A 25,660-nucleotide genomic window follows, 5' to 3' on the forward strand; every position below is an offset into this window, starting at 1 on the left:
AATGTTTTTTCTCCATTTCAAAAATATTTCGTATATTTAAAACAATTTTCTTCAAAATGCAAAAACAACTTTTTCTGCCCTGTAGCGGTTAAATATTAAGTTAAAAATATGCCGCTTTTGCTGGGATAAAGTACATTTTCTGGGCATTCCAAAAACATACACAACTGAAAATTGACGATTTTTTACATATGACATTGTTGAAAGGAGTGAGCGACATCTCACACCGTCAATGTACACGTCGCACCGATTCTCACATTTCAAACATGACATTTTTCCTTGTAATAATGTTTGTTACTTGCAAATTTGAACAGGACGAACGCAGGACTTCACTTTTCCAAATGGAACAAACGGAACAAAAGATGGAAAAGGTTGAACTGAAAAAGGCAAAGGTGAATATTAAAAATGTTATAGTTTGTATCGCTCGCACGACATTCGGCAAAATTGGATTCAAGACACGAACAACAATCACATCACCGCACAAAGACAAAAAGAGCATTTGAATAATGACAGATTGGGAATTTTATTGTTACAACGCTTCTGTTAATAACTGAATATTGATTTGGATTACATGGTTGTAACAATATATCGTTGTCGTACAGGAGAAAGTGACTAACTAACAAAACGTATAATGTTCAGGGGGGCCATTTAAGTCACTTTTGCCTTGGCAAGAAAATAAACATCAATGCAGTTAGTCATTTTTAACAAGTCAATATATTATACTTCCAAGTTTAAAATGCATTGGGATTTTTTTCAGGGCAATATTAAGCTAGTAAGATATCAAATGATTAAAGAAAACTGTCCGCCTCCGTAGTGTAATGGTCAGCACGCTCGGCTACCATACTGGAGGTCCCAGGTTCGATTCCCAGGGGGGGTCAAATAAATATTAGTGATTTTTCACTATAATATTTATTCAAAATAACCCTGGATTGGTACCTGAAGCGGAGGGCTGATCACCTTTCCTTCATGTGTTAATGATCAAGATAACACTGCGTTTATATGATGCAGTGCCCTATGCACCATAGGGTGCGGATAAGGGTTTGAATGAAAAAATGAAAGAAAACACTTCGTTTTTTACCACTTAGTTTTATTATAGACTACATGTTTCAGAAGTTAAACTTCCATCATTCAGGTCTGTATAATAACATGTATAATAATATGTTATTATACAGACCTGAATGATGGAAGTTTAACTTCTGAAACATGTAGTCTATAATAAAACTCAAGTGGTAAAAAACGAAGTGTTTTCTTTAATCATTGTAACATGTCTTACCACAAAGTTAATGCCGAAACAATAAATAAGATATCAAATAGTAAATGATCACGTTTTTGTAAAAAATGCACTTGGTCACTTTCTCCTGTATGACGTAAGATATGTAGATTGTAGTCTGTAACAATGTGTAACAAATCTGTTCCAGTCAATCAAAATTTTGCTAATCTTTACATTCCTTTTTTTACTCGTATACCGTAGAACGGGACTACTTGAACTTTGATGTGTTACTTGAGCCCAGTACAAAAAAAATTGGTCTACAATGAACGTATCGACATGATTCATTGTTTCCTTGTCAGGCGATACTTATTGTCACGATACGTTCATTATTGTAGACCAAATACAGATTTAAATCGCTTTTTTGTACTGGGCTCAAGTATCGCATCAAAGTTCAAGTAGCCCCGTTCTACAGTTCCATTATATTTGAACATTCTTTATTTCTACCCATGATTGACAACCACACTTCTCAATTTTTTAAACTTCTAGATATATCTTAGCAATAAGCCCGCCAATGTACTTTTTATTTTCTGTACATGAAGTTTAAAAAAAAAAAAATAAAAAAAAAATAAATATATTCATCGCCTCCGTAGTGTAATGGTCAGCACGCTTAGCTACCGTGCTGGAGGTCCCGGGTTCGATTCCCAGAAGGGAGTCAAATAAATATAAGTGATTTTTTCACTCTAATATTTATTCAATATTACGCTGGACTAGTACCTGAAGCGGAGGGCTGATCACCTTTCCTTCATGTGTTGACGATCAAAATGATACTCCGTTTATATTATGCAGCGCCCTATGCACCATCGGGTGCGGATAAGGGTTCATTTTATTTTAATTTTAATATCTGGTCATATGAAAAATTTATTCTAAAATCGTAATTAAAGTTATTATGATTCACCTTTCCTTCATGTGTTAACGATCAAGATAGTTATGCGTTTATATGATGCAGCGCCTTATGCACCATTGAGGTGCGGATAAGGGTTTGAAGAAGATATATTGATCAATGACTTAAAATTTGACGAAATGATTTTTTAAAAATATTTTAATAAAAAATTAAAAAATAGTTTTAGGCGTGGCTATAGTATGTGAATATAATCCTAGATTCAGGCCTTGCATACAAATAGAACGAGTCTTTGCTTAATAAAAACTTTCCCTATTCTAAGATAGATGGCTATTGTGAACTCACATGTACTGTGTCACGAGTTTGATCAATATATCTAGAAGCTCCAAAAATTTTGTAGTGTGGTTTGCAATCACGGGTGGAATTGGTGAATGTTACACGTGTGTAAAGTGATCACTTAACCAAGCCTGTTCTTCATTTCTACTGTCACACATTCCTCCGCAACGATTTCATGGTTGACTGGAACAGATACAAATAAACTGACGTATCCACTAAATGAAATGTTATCGAACTGATTGTTGTAAACAAAATTATACAATTCCTTTTTTTTTTAATTTAATTCACTTTTAAAATTTGTAAATATTTAGTGTTTTTAATTTATTTCTGATATATGTAAGAAACATGTTTTTTTCACTTTTTTATGTTTGTATGAATTCTTTTATTTCTCTTTACTTCACGATCTTTTAAATTTAAACTTGTAAAAAGCCAATATTTTTTTTTACAATCCCAAGACATATATTTGTCATACAAAAAGCTGTCTTAAAAAATACTATCGTAAAATTATTATTCCATTCTTAATCGAATGAAAGCATTCATCAGTAATTTTGTCCGCCTCTGTCTGTAAGTAGTTAGAGGGTTTGGCTACCGTGTCGGAGATCCTGGGTTCGATTCTCGGGACGATTCAAATAAATACAAGTAATACGTAATATCACTCTGGACTGGTAACTGAAGCGTAGGACTAATTACCTTGCCTTCACATAATTCCGCCTCCGTAGTGTAATGGTCAGCACGCTCGGCTACCGTTCTGGAGGTCCCGGGTTCGATTCCCAAGGGGGGTAAAAATAAATATAAGTGATTTTTTCACTGTAATATTTATTCGATATTACCATGGACTGGTACCTGAAGCGGAGGGCTGATCACCTTTCCTTCATAAGTAAAACGATCATGTTAACACTGCGTTTATAAGACACAGTGCCCTATGCACCATTGGGGTGCGGATAAGGGTTTTATTTATTACATAATTAACGATCAACCAGTGCCCTATGCACCATTTAGGTGGGCTTGAGAGGAGAGGGAAAATTTATCGATATAAAAGCTTTGTCTTTTGATTTACACTTTTTACTTTTTAATACTTTTTAATTAATACTTTTTCATATATTTCCCAACTCCCTTTTTTAGAGACACATCTTTCTTAGAGTCTCTTGGTTATTTTTTATTTTCTTCTTTTTTTTCATCTGTTTTCATTTAATTCCATAACGTTATCTGATCGGAATGTTACTATTTTCCAAGACCATCAAGAATATTGGCTTTTTCACAAGTTGATTCAATTTTTTTTCTTGTGCGAACACTATTTTTTCTTTTCATTGTTTTTAAGTTTTTTTCTCTTTCAAATTCGTTTCCAACAAATGTATCTATGGCACTTTCCATTTTGAATGTACCTCTCAAAATACCCAAACAAAAATGTATGTAACTCTTGACTGTACCTAATTTTATGTCTACCAATGTAAATAACATGTACCTTACTGTGTAATATATCAAATGAGTGTGTCTCTTGGTTTTGTAAACTCCTCACTCTTAATGTAATAGTCCGTTACATCAAAATATCTCTTATTTGTGATTTCTTTTTGTGATTCGCAACTTTGTTCTTGTTTTAATTTTTACTTTTGATTTCCTTACAAGTTTCAGTCTTCTGACCACAATTTTTGTATATTCTTGATAATTTTCTGAATCTAAATAATTTTCATCTTTAAAATACTATAATTCTACATTTTCTCTAAAAAATGCTACAAACTTTTGCTGTTCAAATCCTTCTCTACCTTCAAACCTTTCATAAGTGGTATTTATTTTATTACAATTATTCATTATTTTTTCTTTACTCGTTTTATTCTATTTTTATTACTTGTTGTACGGACTAGTTTTCTATTTTATTGTATGTTTTTTCTACTTTGTATCTAAAAACCATTTTACTGTGGTAATCTTTAACTCTTTTTTATAAATGTATACTTCCCAAATCTGTCCAATCAATGTCTTTGTTTCTGCAACTATTTCTACACGAACGTGGTGGTTGCATCTACTTTCTACGTGATTTCGACTCCATCTACCTGTTTCGACTTTATTTCTTGTGTTTTCTTCATCTCTTTCTCGAACACTTTTCCTAAAGAGAATGTCCAAAGGATAAAGCAGAAGCAAAGTGTATTTTGAAAACATTTGAATGCCATATCAATAGAAATATACGCTAAAAGAGATGTATATTATTATATACTCACATATTAAGATAAATCATTGAAACTGACATAATGTGGCAAAAAATGCCCCAATTATCATTAGAAATATGGATTACCTAAAAAAGAGGAAAAAATGGCATTCAAAAGAACGTTCAAAAAGAAAATCAAACACAGATTCTCTGAAATTCTACAAGATCATATGAAATGATATATCAACTTACAGCAACAAGTAAAAATGCTGTCTTTAGATAAAAGGTCACTAGATCTTTCCTGAAAAAAGTTAATCTAGCAAAACCCAAGCAGAGAACAAAATTTAGCAGAGAACACCAAAGAAGACTTTCAAAACCAAAACCACGATATGCTGATGATAATGAAACATATTTTCATCCAAAGGACTCTCAAAACTCAAGCAGACTTCGAAAAACCTAGATTGATCGATTCTGAGAGAAAGATATGTACGCAAAACCTTAGCAGACTTCTAAAAACCTGAATTAAAAGATTCTGGGAGCAAGAATCTGTGCTCAAAACCTTGGCAGGCTTCTCAAAATCTGGATTAAAAGATTCTGGGAGCAAGAATCTGTACTCAAAACCTTGGCAGACTTCTCAAAATCTGGATTAATGGATTCTGCGAGCAAGAATCTGTACATAATAATATTTTCTTTGCTCGACTAACAAAACCTATCTCTTCGTGTCTATTGCCTTGTGCCTGGAGCATCGGCCCTTGCTGCTATGTTTTGTGACGTCTCGCATCTACTCTGGCATCTTCTTCACTCTCTGCTAATACTCTTTACCGAAGGTCTGGAGACTAAAAGGTACTGATTTTGCTTTACAGCCTGTTACAAAGATCTACCAGTCCGATGATTTCACGAAGGTACAATTAAAGGTGAGAAACGAAACAGTATGTGTCTTCTGGTGATGTGTCCTCTTCTGTGAACGTTTACGAAGTCTTGAATCCTTCATTCTTAATTTTAAGTGTTTTATTAGTATTTAATGTTAAGGTAATGTATGGTACTTTCATTTTACACTATCGACTCTCGACGCAATTCTTGAATTGAAAATATCTATGGAAGAAAACAATATATTCTCTTACACGACACTCGAATCAAGCTTAACATCATTATGAGCACATGGATCTTTCATTCTATTGATACCTGTTCTAAGTATATAGTACTTGAGGCAGGAATCCATAGAAGTACAACCTTTTTAAAACTAGTTCAATGAAATTGACACCAAAATGGATACTGGTGATGATAGCATATGTTCAACTTACTATGACGCTCTTTATAAATAAGCTTTTGCTTATCTAAAGAGCACTATAGTAAATTTGACATTCTCTTTTGAGAATGTCTAATTAAATTATGTTGTGAGTGAATTTATTATAATTTCTTCTGTCGAAATTTTCACGCCTTATATAATAATTTTATATTAACGGAATGTTAGCCTGTATTTTAACATTAGAGTATTAGAATAAACTAATGATATCTATCTTATTTTTTAAATTTCAAAAATCTATTTGATCTAATATTTATGATACAGATTCATTTCTTTCTAATTATTTTTGTTTTTTTTATATATTTTTTGAATATCTAGAATGTGCTGTCCGTTATTTTGTTACGTCCAATTTGTTTATTGTCCAATGTGACTTATCTTTGGGAGTTATCGCATAATTTTGTTCTCTTTGCCAGATTTTGCATCTTTCTCTACTATCGTTGGGAGTCCGTGTATTTTTGTATGTGTCCATTTTAATTTTAACTTTGTATTTTTATTAAATTACTTTGTGACGATGTTTAGAGGGTAACACCAGAGGAAAGGGCCGCACTGGAGAAGGCCCGACTAGCCAAGGCTGAGGCCTTGAAACTCAAGAAGGAAGCAGAATTCGTGGATGACTACGAGAGGCCGGTTCTTGAGAAGTATGAGAAGGTCACTCCGACTCCAATCGTGAAGGAGAAGAAGGTAGGATTTTGTAGAATTTTGGATACAACGCTTGATTTTCATTTCTTAATTGAAGGCTCTAACCACCCATCGACCAAAGAATCGATCAGATAGAAGATGAGCTCTCGTTTCATTCAACATTTTCCATTTCTTTCAGTCTTTAAGCTTTAAAAGTAATTGTTGCCATTTCCCGCAAACCCGATCTGCTTTACTGAAGTATAGAAGGCGATATTTCGTAACAAGAGGCATAGCAACATAGTGTGTTCATAATTCTTACTTTTACTGCTTGTATACGAATGATATTTTTATCAAATTGAAATTACAATAATCTAATTGTTTTCACATTTATTTGGGTCAAATCAATAAGATTTTTGTGAATAGAATATTCCGTTGCTATCCTTCTTAAAAAATTTGGTAACTAATTTCATATTTCATTCAAATTGTCTAATTTATGTATATTTTTATAAATACTTATACAACAATAAGTTTTCTACGTTTTAATTAAAACTGTGCTTAACTATCAGTTTTCATTTTGTCTATAATGTTGTAATTAATTTATTTCTCCAATTGTGTTTAATCACTGTTTCTTACAAACTCTCTCTGTAAGTGTCTTTTAACATTTCTGCTTTTTCTTTGTTTTTAAAATAACTCTCTTGCCGGTTTCACACAGGATCATAAAACAAAAGTTGTCGATGAACCTAAAAGCCTACAAGTTGATAGTGTTGGGCCAGCTTCTCAAAAGGCGTCGCAAAAAATGGTCGAGCCCGAAGTCAAACCGGAGCCTACGAAAGCTGGCAGGTCTAAAGTTGAAGTGCCAAAAGCAAATAAGGAAGAACAAGAAATGGGACCGAAAGGAAAAGCTCAGAAACTTTTGGAACCGGATACAGAACCAGCTAAAGTTGGCTTGAAAAAGGTTGAAAAAGAAGGTGTGAAACAACCGGAGACTGTGTCGAAGACTAAACCATCTGCGTCACAGGTAGAAGAACCTTCTTTGGTCCCACCGAAAGTGGTTGAGCAAGAAGCTCCTAAACAATCAGAACCATTCTGGAAGACTAAACCATCCACACCAAAGGTAGAAGAACCATCTTTGGTCGTCCCGAAAGCGGTTGAACCAGAAGCTCCGAAACAACCAGAACCTTCCTGGAAAACGAAACCGACCACACCAAAAGTTGAAGAACCTTCTTTGGCTCCTCCGAAAGTGGTTGAAGAGGTCCCAAAACAGCCTGAACCTTTCTGGAAGACTAAACCATCTGCACCCAAAGCAAATGAACCTTCTTTGGCCCTTCCAAAAACTGTTGAACCAAAAATGGAAATTCCTAAGCTTTTAGAACCAGTAAAATCTGTTGCCAAGGTACTAAAACGTATATCTTGATCTGATGTTTTTATTATAGAACTCCATATTGAAGGGCTTAGTAAGATATCAAACACTGATATTTTGTATAATTTATATTTGAAGCACTAACTTTGTGATTTTCCATTTTATAATTAAAATGTAACTTCGATTAACATCGAAACAATTGTTATGCGTTTAAAGAAATACATGTATTAGAACCAAAATATCAATATATAATTAAAATGTAACTTTGTTTTAAAATCACTATAAATATTTTATTATAACTTAATTATAATGTCTACCGGTTTCGAAGCTAACTGCTACTAATACTAATACTAGTATTAATCAATCTTGATAAAGAAGCGGTGAGCTTCGAAACCGGTAGACATTATAATTAAGTTATTATAAAATATTTATAGTGATTTTAAAACAAAGTTACATTTTAATTATATATTGATATTTTGGTTCTAATACATGTATTTCTTTAAACGCATAACAATTGTTTCCATGTTAATCGAAGCTATTGTAAAGGAATACATGTATGAATAATTTAAATAATTATTGTTTGATTTCATATCAAAGTTCCTACTTCAAACATAAAAATAAAATCAACGTCCATTAATGCACGTCTTTAGGAAGAAAACTAGTACAATTATTTTGATGGGATATTTGGTGTCATGTTTTTCTATTTAAAAATCTATTTAAAAATTATAAACATGATCCGCCTCCGTAGTGTAATGGTCAGCACGCTAGGCTACCGTTCTGGAGGTCCGGGGTTCGATTCCCAAGGGGGGTAAAATAAATACAAGTGATTTTTTTTCACTGTAATATTTATTCAATATTACCCTGGACTGGTACCTGAAGCGGAGGGCTGATCACCTTTCCTTCATGTGTAAACGATCAAGATAACACTGCGTTTATATGATGCAGTGCCCTATGCACCATTGGGTGCGAAGAAGGGTTTTATCATTATTATTAAACATGAAACCAATTACTTCTCTCGCTAGACACAACCTAACATGTTTTTTGTATTCAGGATGACATTCCAAAAATTGTGTTTGATACACCAAAGATAGAGAACGGAAAACCGAATATCCCGTTATTGAAAACCGAAGATACCAATCCACCTCAGGTACATACAATAAAAAAAACCCAAAATTTTGACTGTCTTGTCTTTTCTGATCAGATCGTATAACAGTGTATGATGTTTGAAATCTTCTGAAACACTTTTATTCAATACCACTATTTTTTTAAAATATTTTATTAATAGTCTGAGTAATTTAGTCAAGCAACACTGTTATACAAGATGTATTTTGATCAATTGGATATTTGAAACGTTTATTTTCTTGCGCACGAAATTACTGCATTCGGAAAAGTTACCTGATTGGCATTTTGCAAAAGCGCATCCACTGCATTCAAAATGAGCACGAATTGCATCTAGACCAAATAACACCATCTTAAAACCATAAATCATATTTTTCTAAATCGAAACCCCTCAAAAGCTAGAATATCTAATATTTCAAATGCATGAAATCTTGTTTAGAAACTTGCATTTTAGTTACGAAAATACGAAATTCAGAATTTTCAGAAGTTCTCTAGTTAAAATGATTCGTCAATTCCTTATATATTTTTAGTTTCATCCGTTATCAATCATCCATTACCCATTTTTCATTTTCCATTTTCAATATCCTTTGAATGTTCACCCATCGAATCATTGACGCAGCATGATTATTTTGCGATCGATACAAAATGTCTTGAATAAGCAATTGCTTTGGAACGCGTCTGTGTTTGAGCGAAATCTTGGTTCGGCAAAAAATTGAGTAAGTCTGATATCATTAATACCTCGAAGTTCGGAAACTGTCTGTGGAAGAAGTGGCTACACGCAATTTTGCACGAGCAACAAGAAGCAGGGCTGGAAAATTGCTTTGAGGAGCTACCGTTGTTAGAAATTCGGCTTGACCAATGAGATGACAAAATGGCTTGTTGTACAAAATGGATACTGCATTTGAGACATTGCTGTCGAGGAATTTAAAGTTGTCCCAATTGAATCTGATACAAAAGCATCTAGGCTTCTTGACAAACCCTCTCTTGCATTTTTTTGTTTATTTTATGAACTAAGTTGCGTAAATTAAAGAAAAAGTTAAACAAATTGTATCCCGATTTTGTTGCGAATTTAAATTTAAAAGCTTTCAATGTCTCTGTCACTGTCAATCTAAATAATACAAGTTTGCTGACCACCACCATTTTTTTAGATGTGCCCCAGTTTAAGCAGTGAAAGGGATTAGTATTTAGTTTCATATTATTTTTTGACATCTCATCAAGACGAAGAAGAATATGGAAGTCGTAAATACGGGGCTGACGACCGTCATAGAAATGCCCAGAGTTCCATATTCTTCTTCACCTTTGATGAGATGTCAAAAAATAATATTAAAATAACTCCTGTAATTTGAGATAATCCAGATTTTGTGAACAAGTATTTGGACACACTCAAAATGTTGTAAAAAGTAATTAGTTTGTTCAGTTAGTGCTGTCTAGGGATGAATTTATCATATTTTTAATTGACAAATCACTTAATTTGTTGAAAATTAAAAAGGGTTTTTTACCGGACCTTGCGGTACACCGCTTTCAGAAAAAGTTCAAGCCTTTTTGCCATCTCATTAGACGTGGAGGGATTGGGATTAAAATTGGCGGCAGAATATGTTTGGCTTCAAATAAAAGTGTTCGCTGCCAGAGCTACGCACGTGTCGTTCAAGATTAACGGTTGGCAAGCTTCAAAACATGTGCAAGAGTATCTCAAGTCGAACGTTCTTACTGTTTCAAAACGCAGGACGACATTATCGATATCTTCGAAACTGCGCCAGGAGAAGATCAAATTTACAAGAAGTTGCCTATTATATGGAAACGAGACGACGAGGATGAAGAGGTACTGACCAAAAAAGTTATTTTAACGATAATCATAACAAAATATGGAAAACTCGAATAATTTCTGTATTTTATTCTACGATCGTGTAAGAAACGTCTCCCAGTATTTGTAACCTTCTCTGTTCTATCCTTGCAAGTAACTTTTTGTGTAATGTGTCCATTTTCTTGTTATCATTACCTGTTTCGAGTAATGACCTCATCACCAACTTGTTTTTTTAACCTTTTTGTATTTTATGTTAATTGTTCCGTCCGTAAGAGTATGTACAATGACTGTGAGAACATGATGATTGAATGAACTGTATTACCATGTTTTGATAATTGTTTTTTTTATGTTGTTTCAACCAGACAAGGAACAGTAAGTAAACATAAAAATATTTATGACAAATTTTCAAAACGAGCTGCATTATTTATTTTTCATTTAAAGACCACATCTTAGTAAATCATATAATAATTAAATAATCAATTAAACGTTAAAATATTGTGCTATAGTTTATATATCCGAGTAAAATTTTAATGATTGTACGGGCATGGTTAACTTATTCTTATATATCTACATTCAAATAACCTTGGATAGTGAACAAAATGCTTGATAGGAACTAAAAATTTCATTAAATATACAATAAACAATACAAATCTTATCAGTAGGTTTTTTAGTTAATTTGAACAATAAAATTAAAGTTAGTTGTTAGGTTTTCTGTGGTTATTTGTTCATAATTTAATCGTTGTTCTTGGCTATGTGAATCCTGCAGGAAAAGCCAAAGGTTCCAGAAATCAAGGCTCCCGAAACTCCAGCTCTCCCGAAGATCGAGGTCATCAGAGAGAAGACCCCGACTCCAGAGACCAGGAAGTCCTCTCTGGCTCCTGTTGGACCCGTCGGAAGACGTGGTTCCCTCATTCCTCCACCGGAAGAAGGTGGCAGGAGGCCATCTCTAATCATCAGCGATGAGGTAGGAATCAATTTGTCTTGTTTTAAATTTGTGATATATTTATTTATTTGTAATTTGTAAAGGGTTTAGATGTTGACCCTGAGGCACACCGGTGCCATTTTTTCAATACGTTCAAAAATGTAAATAACTTTATTTTATGTATCAAAAAATTTAGTTTACTATATTTTATAAATTCATTTGATTCATGATCTAAGAACTAATTTTCTCTTTATACGAGTAAGAAAATGATTTTTTTTTATAAAATCATTCGAATAGTACTATTTTTGTTATTATTTAGCATATAATAGTTTATTGATTTTTTTAGAAGGTTTTTCCCCTTTTTCTTTTGATGTAATTAATTCAGTTGAATATTTGATAGTTAGTAATAATATTTTGTAGTATTTGCACCCAATTTAGTTGACTATTACCGCTCTGAAAATGCCTGATACTAGATATTTACTTTTATATGATTATTGTGAAATTGTATGTATTTATTAGTCGTAGAACCATTTTAGATAATTTATTTTTTAAAGATCCCAAAAAGATAAATAAATTCAGATATTTATACATATTTAAATATTTATTTATTATTTTTGGAATCGTATAGAACCATTTGTTAGTAAATATTGTGTTTTCTCGTTCCTCTAGAAAAATAGTGAACTCATTTGGTTTATGTGTAGTATTTTCCATTTTATTATTTATTATTCATAACAACTGTAAATTAAATCTTCGTCATAAAAATGCTTTAAAATGTACTAAGAATGATTAATTATGATTTTAAAATGCCTTCTGTATCAAATTGTAAGCCGCGACAAAAGGTTTAGAAGCTTTGCATCAGGTGATATTGGTGAACCGATTTTAGATGATTTCAATGCATTTAAATCGCTTTTTTATATACTAAGAGCATCATTTTATTTAAAATACTCCATTATTTCAACATTTACTTCTATTAGATATTCTTTTAACTTCCCTGTTTTTTAAAACAATGAATGAAAATATGAATAAACTATTCACTTTTCAAATACAACCATACATTAACATATTTATATCAATTGGTTGTTAGTCCTACAAACTAAACGCGAAATTGCCAAATCTACCATGTAGGTTTACTTTCTATAGAATTTTTTTTATTTCTAAAAGGCACTGACATTTCAGCACTGCACCTAGCGGCGAAAACGCTAACTAAATGGCACCAACTGTCACTTTCCTCGTTTTTTGTACATTTTAAGCATTTTTTTGTCGATTCTCACACGATTATTAAATCGCACTCTTCCGTACTCAAACAAGCAAACAATGGCCCTTCCTTTACCCGCAGGCCCTTAGGAAATTAAGACCAGGAGAAGTGGTCGAAGAGAAAAAGGTAACACGAAATGGCGGCCGGGAGAGTGTTGCATTGACGTTGACAGATTGGTCTAATTGTTTTATCTATGGTTACCTTATCAGCACGCTGGGCTGTTTGGATGCTAGAGAACGAATCGTAGGCGTTCAAGAAAAATTCACCAACTTCAACTAAAATCATAATGTCTGTATGTTTCGTTACCAAGATTTAAGGACATGGAGAAAACATATGAAAAGATCACAAACGTCATAAGCAAAATTTAATTTCTTAGAGATGCATTCGAATTGTGTTGGGTTGTTCCGTGGTATGAGTCGCGGATTCTGAGTCAGAGTTTCTGGGTTCCAACACACTATAGACCGACTTGATTCCTATTTTTAATAACGGGTCTCTTAGGCCCACGAAAATGGTATGAAATTGACAGATTTGTGTACATTATAAGACTGTGAAAATTGGCAAAATATGACAGTAGCAATTAATTAAGCTGTTCAAAGTCTAGTTTACCAATAAATATACTTCTTCTTCTTTAGCCCTCTGTCCACAACTGCTGGGTATAGGCCTCTTCTTTATCCTTCCATTTTTTCGGTCGGTTGCTGTTTGCAGTCAGTTTTTACCTCCCACAGCGGCTATAACATTAGACCATTTTTTAAGGTCTTCTTTACTCTATTAAGGTGGAGACTGACTGGATCATTTCGTCGTAACGTAACACGTTACGATGCGAGCATTCAGGCAGTCAGTACACCGAGCCGAGCACTCCATTCATAGTTTCGGATGCTCGGTGATGCTCGCCGCGAACGATGTTAGTCTCCATCTTTAAGGTCTCCATCTTAAAATTTAAGGGGTCTATCTTGAGAGGTCTTGTCTCGCAACATGTCCTGCCCATAGCCACATTACCCTTGCTAAGCGAGCTATAAATATACATTTCACTCTTCTTCATGTGTCCTACCGGGTCTTCCAATTCTGATGATCCCTCGGGAGAAACCTTGTCTGTCCTGGGCAGGACGAAATATCTCCTCCACACCTCTCATCCCGGTCCACTCTCAGATGTTCCGAGGCCAGGAAAGCTGCCTTCTTCCAACCCCTCAATCTTCCCTTTTATGATCAGTTCTAGGATGGCATACTATACGTAACTTAAATCTGTCATTTTGCGGTGGGTGAATTTCTCTTGAACAGTGCCGAAATCTAATACTTCTCTTACAGAAATCTATATATGCACCAAGGAATGCGCTGATCTGGCAGATACTATTATGTTTAATTCACTTTCCATGCTTTACAAGCGATAGCGCACGCTTAGCGTTCTATCTGATTATGTCGACGGTCGCAGTGACGTCATCCATATGTTTTTTTTGCATGTTTAACCCGTGTAATATTCAAATGTAAATTGTCAGTGTTTTTTCACGGAAAGATGGCACCGCTCTGGGCTAAATGTCCGTGAAAATGCACCTTATGTTGGCATGACGTGTAACGTGTCTACAGAGCATGTTTCATATTTATTATTATTGTAAAAAAACTGATAAAATGTTCATAAACTTAATTTCTTGTGATGGTATTTCTACAAGTTCTAGTAATTTTTAAAAAATCACTCCATATCTGGACTTGTTCACTCTTAAATTGCCACCTATAAATATGTGGACCTCACATTTTTACAAGCCCTCAAAATTCATATCATTTAACATGAGTAGTATTTTTTTTAAATAATAATATTTTTAGAAAAAAAATATCCCTGTACCATCTCACTTACTTGTTTTATTAATATCATTTATTTTGTGTATATTAAATAATATATCTTCAGAAATATATAATTAAATCTACTGCCTGAACATTACATTACGCACGACTAAACAATGTATGAATTATCACATAATATTGAAATGGAAATATTGTGTTTTGAATATGAATTAAATTATATATATTGAATGCGTCGCTTGTAAGGCATGGAACGACAACTATATACATATATAATCAATTATCAGCACAAGATGGCGTCTGTCGGAATTGTATTTTGTTTAATTTGATGTGTACGACGATTAATCAACAATCGAATAACAAGGAGGAATGCTGGCATGGGCGACAGGCGGTGGCTTTGGAATGTCGCGCAGGATCGCCGCCATTTTGTCCTAACTGTCACTTTATAGTTTGCCAGATTGGAGAATGCTGTCAGCATCAAAATATATATACCTGAATTGTGGCAACTTTTTTAACAGCCAACCGTCGGAGCAGTGCCTACTGTATATAATACAAGCCCTATCATGAACATTGTAATAAATCGATTGTTAAATTTTCTTGCACTTTTAAAACCAGTTACTTTTAGTGGATTTCAAATAACTAAAACGCCCTTTGTATAAGTAAAGTAAAGTAAAGTATAAAGTATATCTCAAGAAAGACTAAGAAGTTTTTTTTGACTCACAACATGACATCAGATGGTTCAAGTGATCACTGTGCACATACAAAATTTCTGGCATCTCCTAGGATATGTTAATGATTCAGAAGAATATCACATACTCGCACGTTAATAAATGTTTAAGCTATTTAAATGTTGTAACAGACTATTTACGGAGTTGCCGAATCTGTCATGAAAAGTGGCGTTGCATTTATATAGTAGGCATTGGTCAGGGAGGTTACACATGGCCATTTTACGCTCAAAATGTACTAAATATATCAGTGAACACATAAATTTAAATATATGTTGGAAGATAGTAGGGTATTGTGTGAACAATATCGAAAAAAATGTATATACGACGTTTATAAAGTGGAACAATCGATACTTGATTCCAATTTGCGATGTTATGTTACATTTTTATGCGTAAAAAAGTTATATGTAAATTATCTCCCTAGATATACATACACAATTTACTGAATATTATATATATCAAGAGCATCGAAGCAACAATGTATTGTAAAAATATGTAAGAATAATATTATAATACAGAAGAGAAAAGTGGAAACAACTTCTTTCCGTATGTGTGGTTGCATATAATAGAATACACTTCCCTAAATTGACAGTTACTATACAATCTGTCAAAAATAATAGACAATAATTCAATTAAATGCTTAATTTCCACAATCAAATCTATTGGTACCATAAACCAAGCTAGGACACAAAATGCCGAACCCTCTTCTAGTGGAACGGAAGGCCTGTTGACGATATTCAACAGTCCAGCTTCTCCTGAGGAGTTTACTTGGTTTTCTCCCAGCAATGAGCAAATGCTGACAAGTTCCTGATTGGCCTACAATCGTTTATATCTCCTGTTCTCAACACAGATTAAAATAAAACTTGTTCTTGGCTAGAAGAAACAAAAATACTTGATGATCTGAAAACCTTTCTGATCCTATAATTTTGATCCAAAGTTTTGACGTAATTTAAGATAATTTGGGGATAAATGCTTTTACGATTTCTGCTATATTTTCACAGACTGTCTGTCAAAAAATGTAGAAAGTGTAGAAAAAACCACTGGAAATTGGGTTCTATATCAATTCAACTGGAAAGGATTCGTACACATAAGCACTGTATAAGTTTTGGTAATTTTTATAGTGCTTTTTCGTAAAATATTACCTCAAGGGCGCTTCAAGCGTCTCCAGATTTGTTATACTCTTTTGAAACACACTGTATCTAGTGTTATGTTTTAAAACGGGGTAAGTTGTTTTTATTTTAAAACAATACAATATTGCTTGAATTCTCTTGATTTTTAAATATGGCAAAATATCAAATGATTAATTAATATTTATCGTTTCATGTTTTGTTATTGGATATTTATTTTTTAAAACTGCACTTTATATAATATGTTATATCACTAATTCCATATCGTTTTAATTTATGCACAACGTGATTTATTGGATGTTGAGACTGTATGCATCAAAAGTGCAAATATATGTATATGTTACGCTTCGAATGTCAAACAATCACACATGTATATGCCGATATTTATGTATGTATGTTTGTAATCATGCCTGTGTTTATAAATAATGGCTCCGAGGACTTCTCGAATATGCTCAGACTTTTGAAGATGTCGTGTTGTTTTTTTTCTCGTTTTTCGCGATCAACAGACCGGTGGCAAGTTGAGGCCCGGAGAAATGTTAGACGATAAAAAGGTGAGAATCTAGTGAGCTTGCTTGGTGGGACTCCTCATGTCCCCGGAAGTGCGCCCTCTTCTTTCCGTCTCGCTTGCTTCAATCTGTTCGTCTCTTTTGTGTTTCACAGTGCGACCGATTACATTGAGCAGGGACAAAAATCTCCAGCAATGAGTATCTTGATACGACGGTTGTAGGCGCCTATATCTTGAGGTTTTCCACAAGAAAATCGCTAAAGCCCCCTTTCCAATAGAATATGTTTACGGCCATTTTCCGATAGAATATCATTAAAGCCTTTTCTCACGAGAAAACCATCAAAACCCTTTTCCAATAGAATATCGTTAAAGCCTTTTTCGACATGAATATCGCTAAAACCTTTTTCTACGTGAATATCGTTGTCACAAAGTTGATAGTATTGCTTTTAAGTACATTTATTCAACTTCCAGTATAGCGCATTTGGCTACCCTGCTATAGGTCTCGGGTTCGAATCGAAGAGCTGCGTTAATGATATTCTAATGGTGTATGGGAAGTTATAGGCACGGATATATCAGTGACGCGCACAGATATATCAGTAATAGGCTTGGATATATCAGTTTAGGCAAGGATATATCAGTTATAGGCAAGGTTATATTAGTTATGGGCACAGATAGATCAGTTGTAGGGACATATTTTCTATACAGCTCGCCATTTTTATAATACGTGAAAGTAATAAAAACAAACGTAGCAAACTCCAAATGAGTTCTTTTTCAGATAAATTTCTCAAGAATTAATTTTTTAAAGGTTTAAGGTTTAAGAAGGTTTTTAAAAACCTGAAGATGATTTGTTTGGTATTAGAGAAGTGAGAGTATGATTTTTATGATATGAAATGAGTATTTTTATTAAAAATGTATTGAATTTAATAAAATTAATATTTTATATGTCGTAGATATATTTTGTAGAAATGAAAACTGACATTTAAAAATTCTGACAACAGATGTCAGTTTGTTAGAAAATTGTATTTAGTCTCTAATAGTTATACTTATTAAAGGGTAAAAACATACCTTAAATTACAAGTATTTTTCGGTATTTTTAGAATCATAAAACACCATACAATCTGGTGCAAATCAAATGTCAATAACACAGATAAATTTAGGTATTTCAGTATACTAATATATATTTGAAGTTCAATGTAAACGGTTTACTGTACGTCTCCTGTGACTCTTCTATCTCTTTTTCTATCTATCTTTCTCTCTTGTTGAATCTGATTTTGTCTAAAATACACAATACACCAATTTCTATTACACTACATTAATAAGGATATGACCAAATTTGGTTGTGAAATGAAAATGTGATTTTTTATTATGATTTCAATATGTCATCACACACCCAATTCATTAATATAAAAATTTGTTTATTTATCTCAAATTAACATATTTTATCACAGACAATTAAGTAATAGTTATAAAAAACGTGTTTTTTCACATTTTAATTGGAAATATATTATTTCCTTAAAAAACTATTATTTTGGTTAAATTTTTATTTATCAAACAAAGCAGATTTTCTAGTTTCGTTACATTTTACCTACAAAACTTATTGTAAAAACTTGACAAAAGAAATTTAATTTTAGATTAAATGCTATTTTTACCAAAATTAACCACTTTTCAAATTACAACTTTCACAATTAATTCACAAAAAATACTTTTCTTTTTTTACACCACATCAGAATCAATGAGATCTTATTCTTGTGTCTTCTTCTATAAGTCTTCTTCTTTATGTTTCTTTTCTCTTCTTTATCTCTTTGTGTTACATCTATCTTATTATTCTTATTTTAAATGAATGACAGAAAATCTTAAATAAATAAGTATTTTTATTTAAATCACAATGATTTTTTGAAAATGGTATCTAAAATTACAACTTTTTTCGTTAATTTTTTTATTTATTTATTCAAGATTTCCTTGTTAAATTACATTTTTGACTATAATTCATCAGAAATTGGTTTGAAAAGTTCATCACGACTGCGTTTAACTCATATTCCATATATAATTGCACTGAATTGTGTAAATGTCAAAAACGCTTTGGACTGTGTAAAAAACAGAACAACAAAACTATTGTAACTCATGAAGTTTACAAACTGCAACTCGTTTGAAAATTTACAATAACACGTTTTTACGATACGGTATGAACGCTTCATAAAAACAATTGGTATTTTCATAATTTTCACGTTTTAATTGGATAAATTCATAATGAATAAACTAATAAAAAATATCTTTTAAATTTGCTTGTCAAATTGGAAATGCTGAATGATTGGAATGATACTATTTCTAAACTTTTTTAACATTATATAAAATATCGATGAAACAATGTAAAAAGGATAAAAATAACCTTAACAGTACAAAAAACACAATTTACACAATATTATTATATTCTAAGTAATTCAAAATTCTTTCTTTCAGCTCTGTTTTTTTTTAAATATCTTCGATCTGAACTGTTTCTACCAAAAGTGATTAATACTCCTTCGCAAAACTGTTACTAACTTAACTTAATAATTTAGATTAAGTCTTTTTATATTATTAAATATTTCTATTACAACTTATTTTATATCATTGGGAGAATTTAACGCGAAAATTTGTTTCGTGGTTTTATTTTGTGTAACGTCACTTTCTCTGGGTTAAATCATCTCGATGGAATAAAATATGTTACAATTTCATTCTCTATTTTAATATATTTTAATGTAAGTCACATTTCACTACATAATATCACAGCACTTATACAACAACACTGAAAAAATCTAGAAAAATCATGAATATTATTTAACCCTAAGACAGATTTTCTTAAATAGATACCTTGTTTTTTTGTTGTTGATGAAATGACAACTTTTTATAAATTCATTTTAGACATTCTCCAACAAAGTTGGTCATATAAATATGTACCATAATTAAATTGAAATATTAATATAGAAATAAAAAAAATAGGTTTCGCTCTTTATAGGTTTTATATAACTACAAACTATTTTTTTATTTATTATTATGAAAAAGAAGAATATTTGATGTCGTTTTCCATTCCAATTAGCAAGTGGATATTTCATTTACAGTAGCTTTTATGTTATGTAGGCTTGTACGAAAACTGGTATAAAACCATGATTACTCTAGCCACTGCTTTTATGATCCTTTTCCAACATTAGTGGTTTTCTGTGTTTTTCCTCACATCGAAGTAATGTCTTTTACTCTGAGCTCTTTCAGCCACGTCGGCTGTATCCCTTAAAATACATTCCACTCCTATATATGTTGCAAGAATATAGAGTAGGTCTGATGTCTTTGATCTGATGAAAAATAAGTGTTTTTTTGGGATTTTTTTTTGTAGTTGATTGATTTTCTTCGATTTTTCCAGACATAATTACACTAAACATATCACAAATTACAGATATTACCTTCTCATAACTGCGTTTCACACTTAATTACAATATTTTTATTATATTTTTTCACAAAGAAACGTGCTCGACCGGGAGAATTGGAAAATCAGGTTAGAAAAAGAAAAAGTGAAAAAAATGCTTCCCTTTGATTTGATGTGCCTACATGACATTTTTTCTACAATTAGATATTAGTCGCACATTTCGCCTCAATTTCCTCTTTTAAAATTATATGTGAATCTTTATGCGGTTTTATTTATATGTTTAAAATGTGATTAATATATTTTTTATTGATTAGAAATAGATTAATAATCAACTTGTGATAACACCCTTCCAGTTTTTTTTTAGTTCAAGTAGTGATTTTATATAAATGTCGCTGAAAGTTTTAAATGCTCCTCTGAAAAGTTTAAACGTAATTTAAAAACGCTTTTATACAAATTATTATCCTTAAAAATCACATGTTATTTATTTGTTGTCATCGAATTCCATGTAACAAGTTTAAAATATTTAATTTTATTGAATTATATATTCAATATTAAAAGAGTCTTTATTTAAGGTTATATCAATATGTTTTCAGTTTTAATAAACAAAGTTTTTAATTAATGTTACTGGTGTTAAACAGAGGTACATGTTAAATTTCTTTAATAATTTAGAAATATTGTCCAAAAATGATGGACGTTATTTCTAAATACCAGTAATGGACGATCAATTTAAAAACCGCCTTATTTTATTTTCCTTAATTTAAAGTTTGTGACACCAATTACCACACAAATTTTATTGTGTAGTGCATATTGCTTGTTCCTGGTTTATTTGTCAACTTGACATCAAAAACTAAAGCCAGAAAGAAATTTTAACCGAGAAAAAGTAATCACAAAAATTAAGTTACCCACACACCTTTACTTTTTACCTGTGAAGAGTGTTTTTGGTCAATAAAATAGCAAGACTAGTAAACAAACTAGTTTTCTTTTGTCATATTTATTTTAAAAGCAATACTATAGTAGGAGCATATCTAAATTATAAATAAAACCCTTGTTTTTTACCACTTGAGTACTCAAGTCCAGTAGTCCGCCTCCGTAGTGTAATGGTCAGCACGCTCGGCTACCGTTCTGGAGGTCCCGGGTTCGATTCCCAGGGGGGGGATAAAATAAATATAAGTGATTCTTTCACTGTAATATTTATTCAATATTACCATGGACTGGTACCCGAAGCGGAGGGCTGATCACCTTTCCTTCATGTGTAAACGATCAAGATAACACTGCGTTTATATGACGCAGTGCCCTATGCACCATTGGGTGCAGATGAGGGTTTGAAGAAGAAGACTCAAGTGGTACAAAAGAAGTGTTTTATTTTGAATTTATTTATTTCTTACCACAAAGTGAACGCCGAAACAGTAAATAATGCAAAATATTTGTATTAAAAAGCAGTAAAAGTATGTTTAAACTTCAGAGGAATTAGTTATAGAACGTCGAATTTGCCTCCCCCCCACCCATTTTAAGAACCCCATAGTAAATAATATAGAAACTGTGAGTCCCTGTGTTTTATTAGAATTTAGAACCATGGTAAGCTTCAGAATCTCCTATAAGAAATTTCTTTGTGGAAATTATACCATTTCAACGAAAAAAAAAAACCACTTAAATCATTAAAATATAACGTAAATTTCAAATTAATGTTATTTGGTTAAAATTTAAAATTTGGTTGAAATAACAGTTTTTTTTTCTGTGAAATGGTTGGTACAAAAATATCATATACGTATGTATATATATAATATAAATAACTCTTCTCATAATCGTTTATATAATACTAATACCACTCTATTTCTTGTAATGCTTTTCATCTTCCATAGTAAAATAGGCATTTAAAGTAAAATGATTAAACATTTTTCTATGTAGAAATTATATTAAAAGTAGTAAAAAGTAGTAGAAATATCCCATTTGTAGTATTTTTTAGTTTTTTCCTGTAGAATATTAAACTTTAACGAAAAAAGTGGTTTTTATCAATCGCAATATTTTATCAAATTTTATGTGTTTTTTCGGAGAATCACATGCCAATTTTTTTAACTAATAATAATAATAATAATAAATAATAATAATAATAATAAATCTTTATTGCAGCATGGCATTCATAGATATTTTTATTAAGTATTTCAAATAGTTGAAAGAGTTCAGATAATAATCAGTGGGTATGTATGAGGAGATGTATGAATTTGGAAGATAAGATAGTGTGGCGTTCTATTCTCTCTGACTTCCCCCTGCGGAGAAGCAGCGTGATGGTTAGTTAGTTGGTTAGTTAGTTTATATATAAATTACTATCATAGATAATTATGAAAATCTATTTTTGTTCAAGGTTCATATACCTGTATCATTAATACAACACGAAAATAAACAAAACAGATTTAAGACCACTTATTTTGGCACGGTTTTTCTTTGATGCATGTTCCAAGGTATTCGAATCTATAATTATGAATACCTTTATAGCATTTTGGTATGCAATGAACTATTTTAATTGGGGGTATTCTTTGTATGAAATGTTAAGTCACTTGGCGAGTATGGGAAATGACAGGTGTTTTTTTTTCGTTTTTTTTGGTCAGATTTTTGTTTATTTTTAATTTGGTTTATGTTATTACATAATCAGAGGTAACCATTAATACAATACAAGTTGAGCGACAAACTATTTAATTTTTTCGTTATTGGTATAAAACAACTTTATTCGTTAAAAACATTAAGAAGTTTTTCCTCCAATTCTGACGATTTTAATTTGGGGTATTGTTTGTTAGGAATCTTAAGTCACTTTTATAGAATATCACGAGTATGACAATGACAGGTGTCCACTTTTCTGTTGCTCAGATTTTTGTATATTTTGAATTAAGTACCTTTATAATTCATCGTGATTAGAGACTACCATAAATAAAATATTGGTTGAGCGAAAATCTATTTAAATTTTTCGTTATTGGTATAAAACAACTTTTTTCGTTAAATTGCTAAAAATATTTTTCCTTCAATTGTTATTTTTTTACTTATTAACTTGATATAGCACTAAATGAAAAATAATTAGTCAATTATATGAGGCCAATATTCAATTTCGAGCTTCATTACAAATTTGAATGATATTTTTACATATAAGATTCAACGAAATAAACCTTAGTTTTTTTGTTGTTACATAATTAGTTTTTAAATTATTAAATTATGTTTATGATATTATGACATTTAAAATTTTCATTAAAAAATCTCATTATGGTTTAATACAAGGTTGAACAAAGGTTTTCTCTATTCTAAACATAAACACGTGCATCATCTTAATTCTAATATAAAACAAAGTGGTTTATTAAACCAATGAAAGCATTTTTAATTCCATATTTCAATGAAATACGAGTGTTTTTATGTTATGATTGAGATTCAATTGAAATCATCTTTGTTTTGGACCATTTATAATTTATATATGAACATTTTGAATCTATTGTAAAAACCTTTGATACAATTGATCGCATTTCAAACAAATTTTGAAAAGTTTAACTTTGTTTAACTATAAAATTGGTTATTTCTTTAAAACAAAGACGCTTTTACATGGATAAAATGTTCTTATAACATATTTGAAATCACATTCATTTATTAATCTTTTTTACAGCATTTCGACTCTGCAAACATTTTATGCTTATTTTCTTCCATTCATCTTTTTCTTTCTAACAGTATGCTGACTTCTTCTTCGTCTTTTAAATCTATTCGATTACTCTGTCGCTTGTCAATTTCATCGTATTCTTATTTATAAAATTTTCTTTGTTCAACACCAATGCAATTTCTTGATGAATTCTATTTCATAAAAAAATATTATCAGTAAAAGAAATATCCGAATCACAATAATATATTGTTTCTCAATAGAATTGTTGGACCAAGAAAATTTACTTGTTTTCTTTCTTTTAAAGTGTACAAAAAGTAATCTCAGATGTTTTTTCATTTTTATTTCAAAAACTTTGTTTTCACACCAAAATATCAGAACAGAATGGTATGAAACAAAGATTTTTGTTAAACGTGGATAATTCTTGACTTTTTCTGAGGATTTTTTCTACACATATATGATTAACTATTTATTTTAAATTTATGTATCTGTTTTTACACGAACACACTACTATAATATTATTTTTAAAATTTTGTATATAGTAAATCATATTTTATACATTTTCCTTTGTATATATTTTTTAATATTATGCATGATTTTTTTAAAGACTGTATATAAGCTATGCATGTCAATAGAATACAATGTTTTTAGTATAAAATTTATATATTTATATTTTATTTAATATTTTGTATTTTAAAATATGTGTATCACTTCAAATTAATCGATTTTTTATACGTTTTAAAAAATAATTTAAAATGAAAAGAAAATGGGCAATATCTGCCTACCGTCATGGGGAATAAGCGAGGTGGTAAGGCGGTTTGAATACAAGTTGTTTGTCGTTGTTTTCAAGTGTGTTTAGACGTGTGGAGCGAATGGATGACGAACGAACGGTAAAATATTAAATATATTTCGGATAAGTATACAAGGCTTGAGTATGTTTAGAAATCAGGGTAATTTGGCATTTTAATCCCTCTCATCCCTGCCGAGAAGCGGTGCGATGTTTGCTTGACGGTCAGCTAACGTATGCACCTACACAGTAACACCTGGCAGGGTATGCAGATAGCCTGGGTGTAGTTACGCGCGACCAATAGATTCACGTGTGATTTATTATCATGCCGTCACTCCACTCGTGTCATTGGTTAGTCTTGACACTCTTTCTGCGGCGTGAATCACTTTTGATGCAATAAAATAGCCGAAAGAAAAAATATACCGTGAAATAAAAAGTACCATACTAAAATATTTTTCTATTTTCTGTTATTTATTGAATTTGTCCGTCTCCATAGTGTAATGGTCAGCACGCTCGGCTACCGTTCTGGAGGTCCCGGGTTCGATTCCCAAGGGGGGTAAAATAAATATAAGTGATTTTTTCACCAATGCAATGAGGAGATGCATGAACGTGGAAGAGGCGAAGAATGTTTGCAAGGACAGAGTGGTGTGGCGTTCTATTCTCTCTGCCTACGCCTGCGAGGAAGCGGCGTGATGGTTAGTTAGTTAGTGTTTTAAATTACCCCATCTTTAAACATGAAATATCGTTCTTAGT

General features: G+C 31.7%; 1 protein-coding gene across 32 annotated transcripts in view; it reads left to right on the forward strand.

The window, feature by feature from the left end:
• Positions 1–25,660, forward strand: part of bt (projectin protein bent) — a 288,017-nt gene that overhangs the window by 103,358 nt on the left and 158,999 nt on the right. For 21 of the 32 annotated variants that reach the window (XM_088260290.1, XM_088260300.1, XM_088260297.1 and 18 more), the window contains 9 exons: positions 312–389; positions 5,442–5,492; positions 6,401–6,562; positions 7,212–7,892; positions 8,911–9,006; positions 10,702–10,797; positions 11,546–11,743; positions 17,103–17,147; positions 20,592–20,624. In XM_088260290.1, coding sequence (XP_088116416.1) covers positions 312–389; positions 5,442–5,492; positions 6,401–6,562; positions 7,212–7,892; positions 8,911–9,006; positions 10,702–10,797; positions 11,546–11,743; positions 17,103–17,147; positions 20,592–20,624 — 1,440 coding nt within the window. Of the gene's footprint in view, positions 1–311; positions 390–5,441; positions 5,493–6,400; positions 6,563–7,211; positions 7,893–8,910; positions 9,007–10,701; positions 10,798–11,545; positions 11,744–13,037; positions 13,083–17,102; positions 17,148–20,591; positions 20,625–25,660 lie in introns of all 32 variants that reach the window. The other 11 variants (XM_088260293.1, XM_088260302.1, XM_088260324.1 and 8 more) reach the window with 7 other exon arrangements.

Source organism: Brachycentrus maculatus, unplaced genomic scaffold (genome assembly GCF_059751285.1).
Source record: "Brachycentrus maculatus isolate JH-2025_06_01 unplaced genomic scaffold, ASM5975128v1 h1tg000131l, whole genome shotgun sequence".
In the NCBI taxonomy this organism is placed as follows: domain Eukaryota; kingdom Metazoa; phylum Arthropoda; class Insecta; order Trichoptera; family Brachycentridae; genus Brachycentrus; species Brachycentrus maculatus.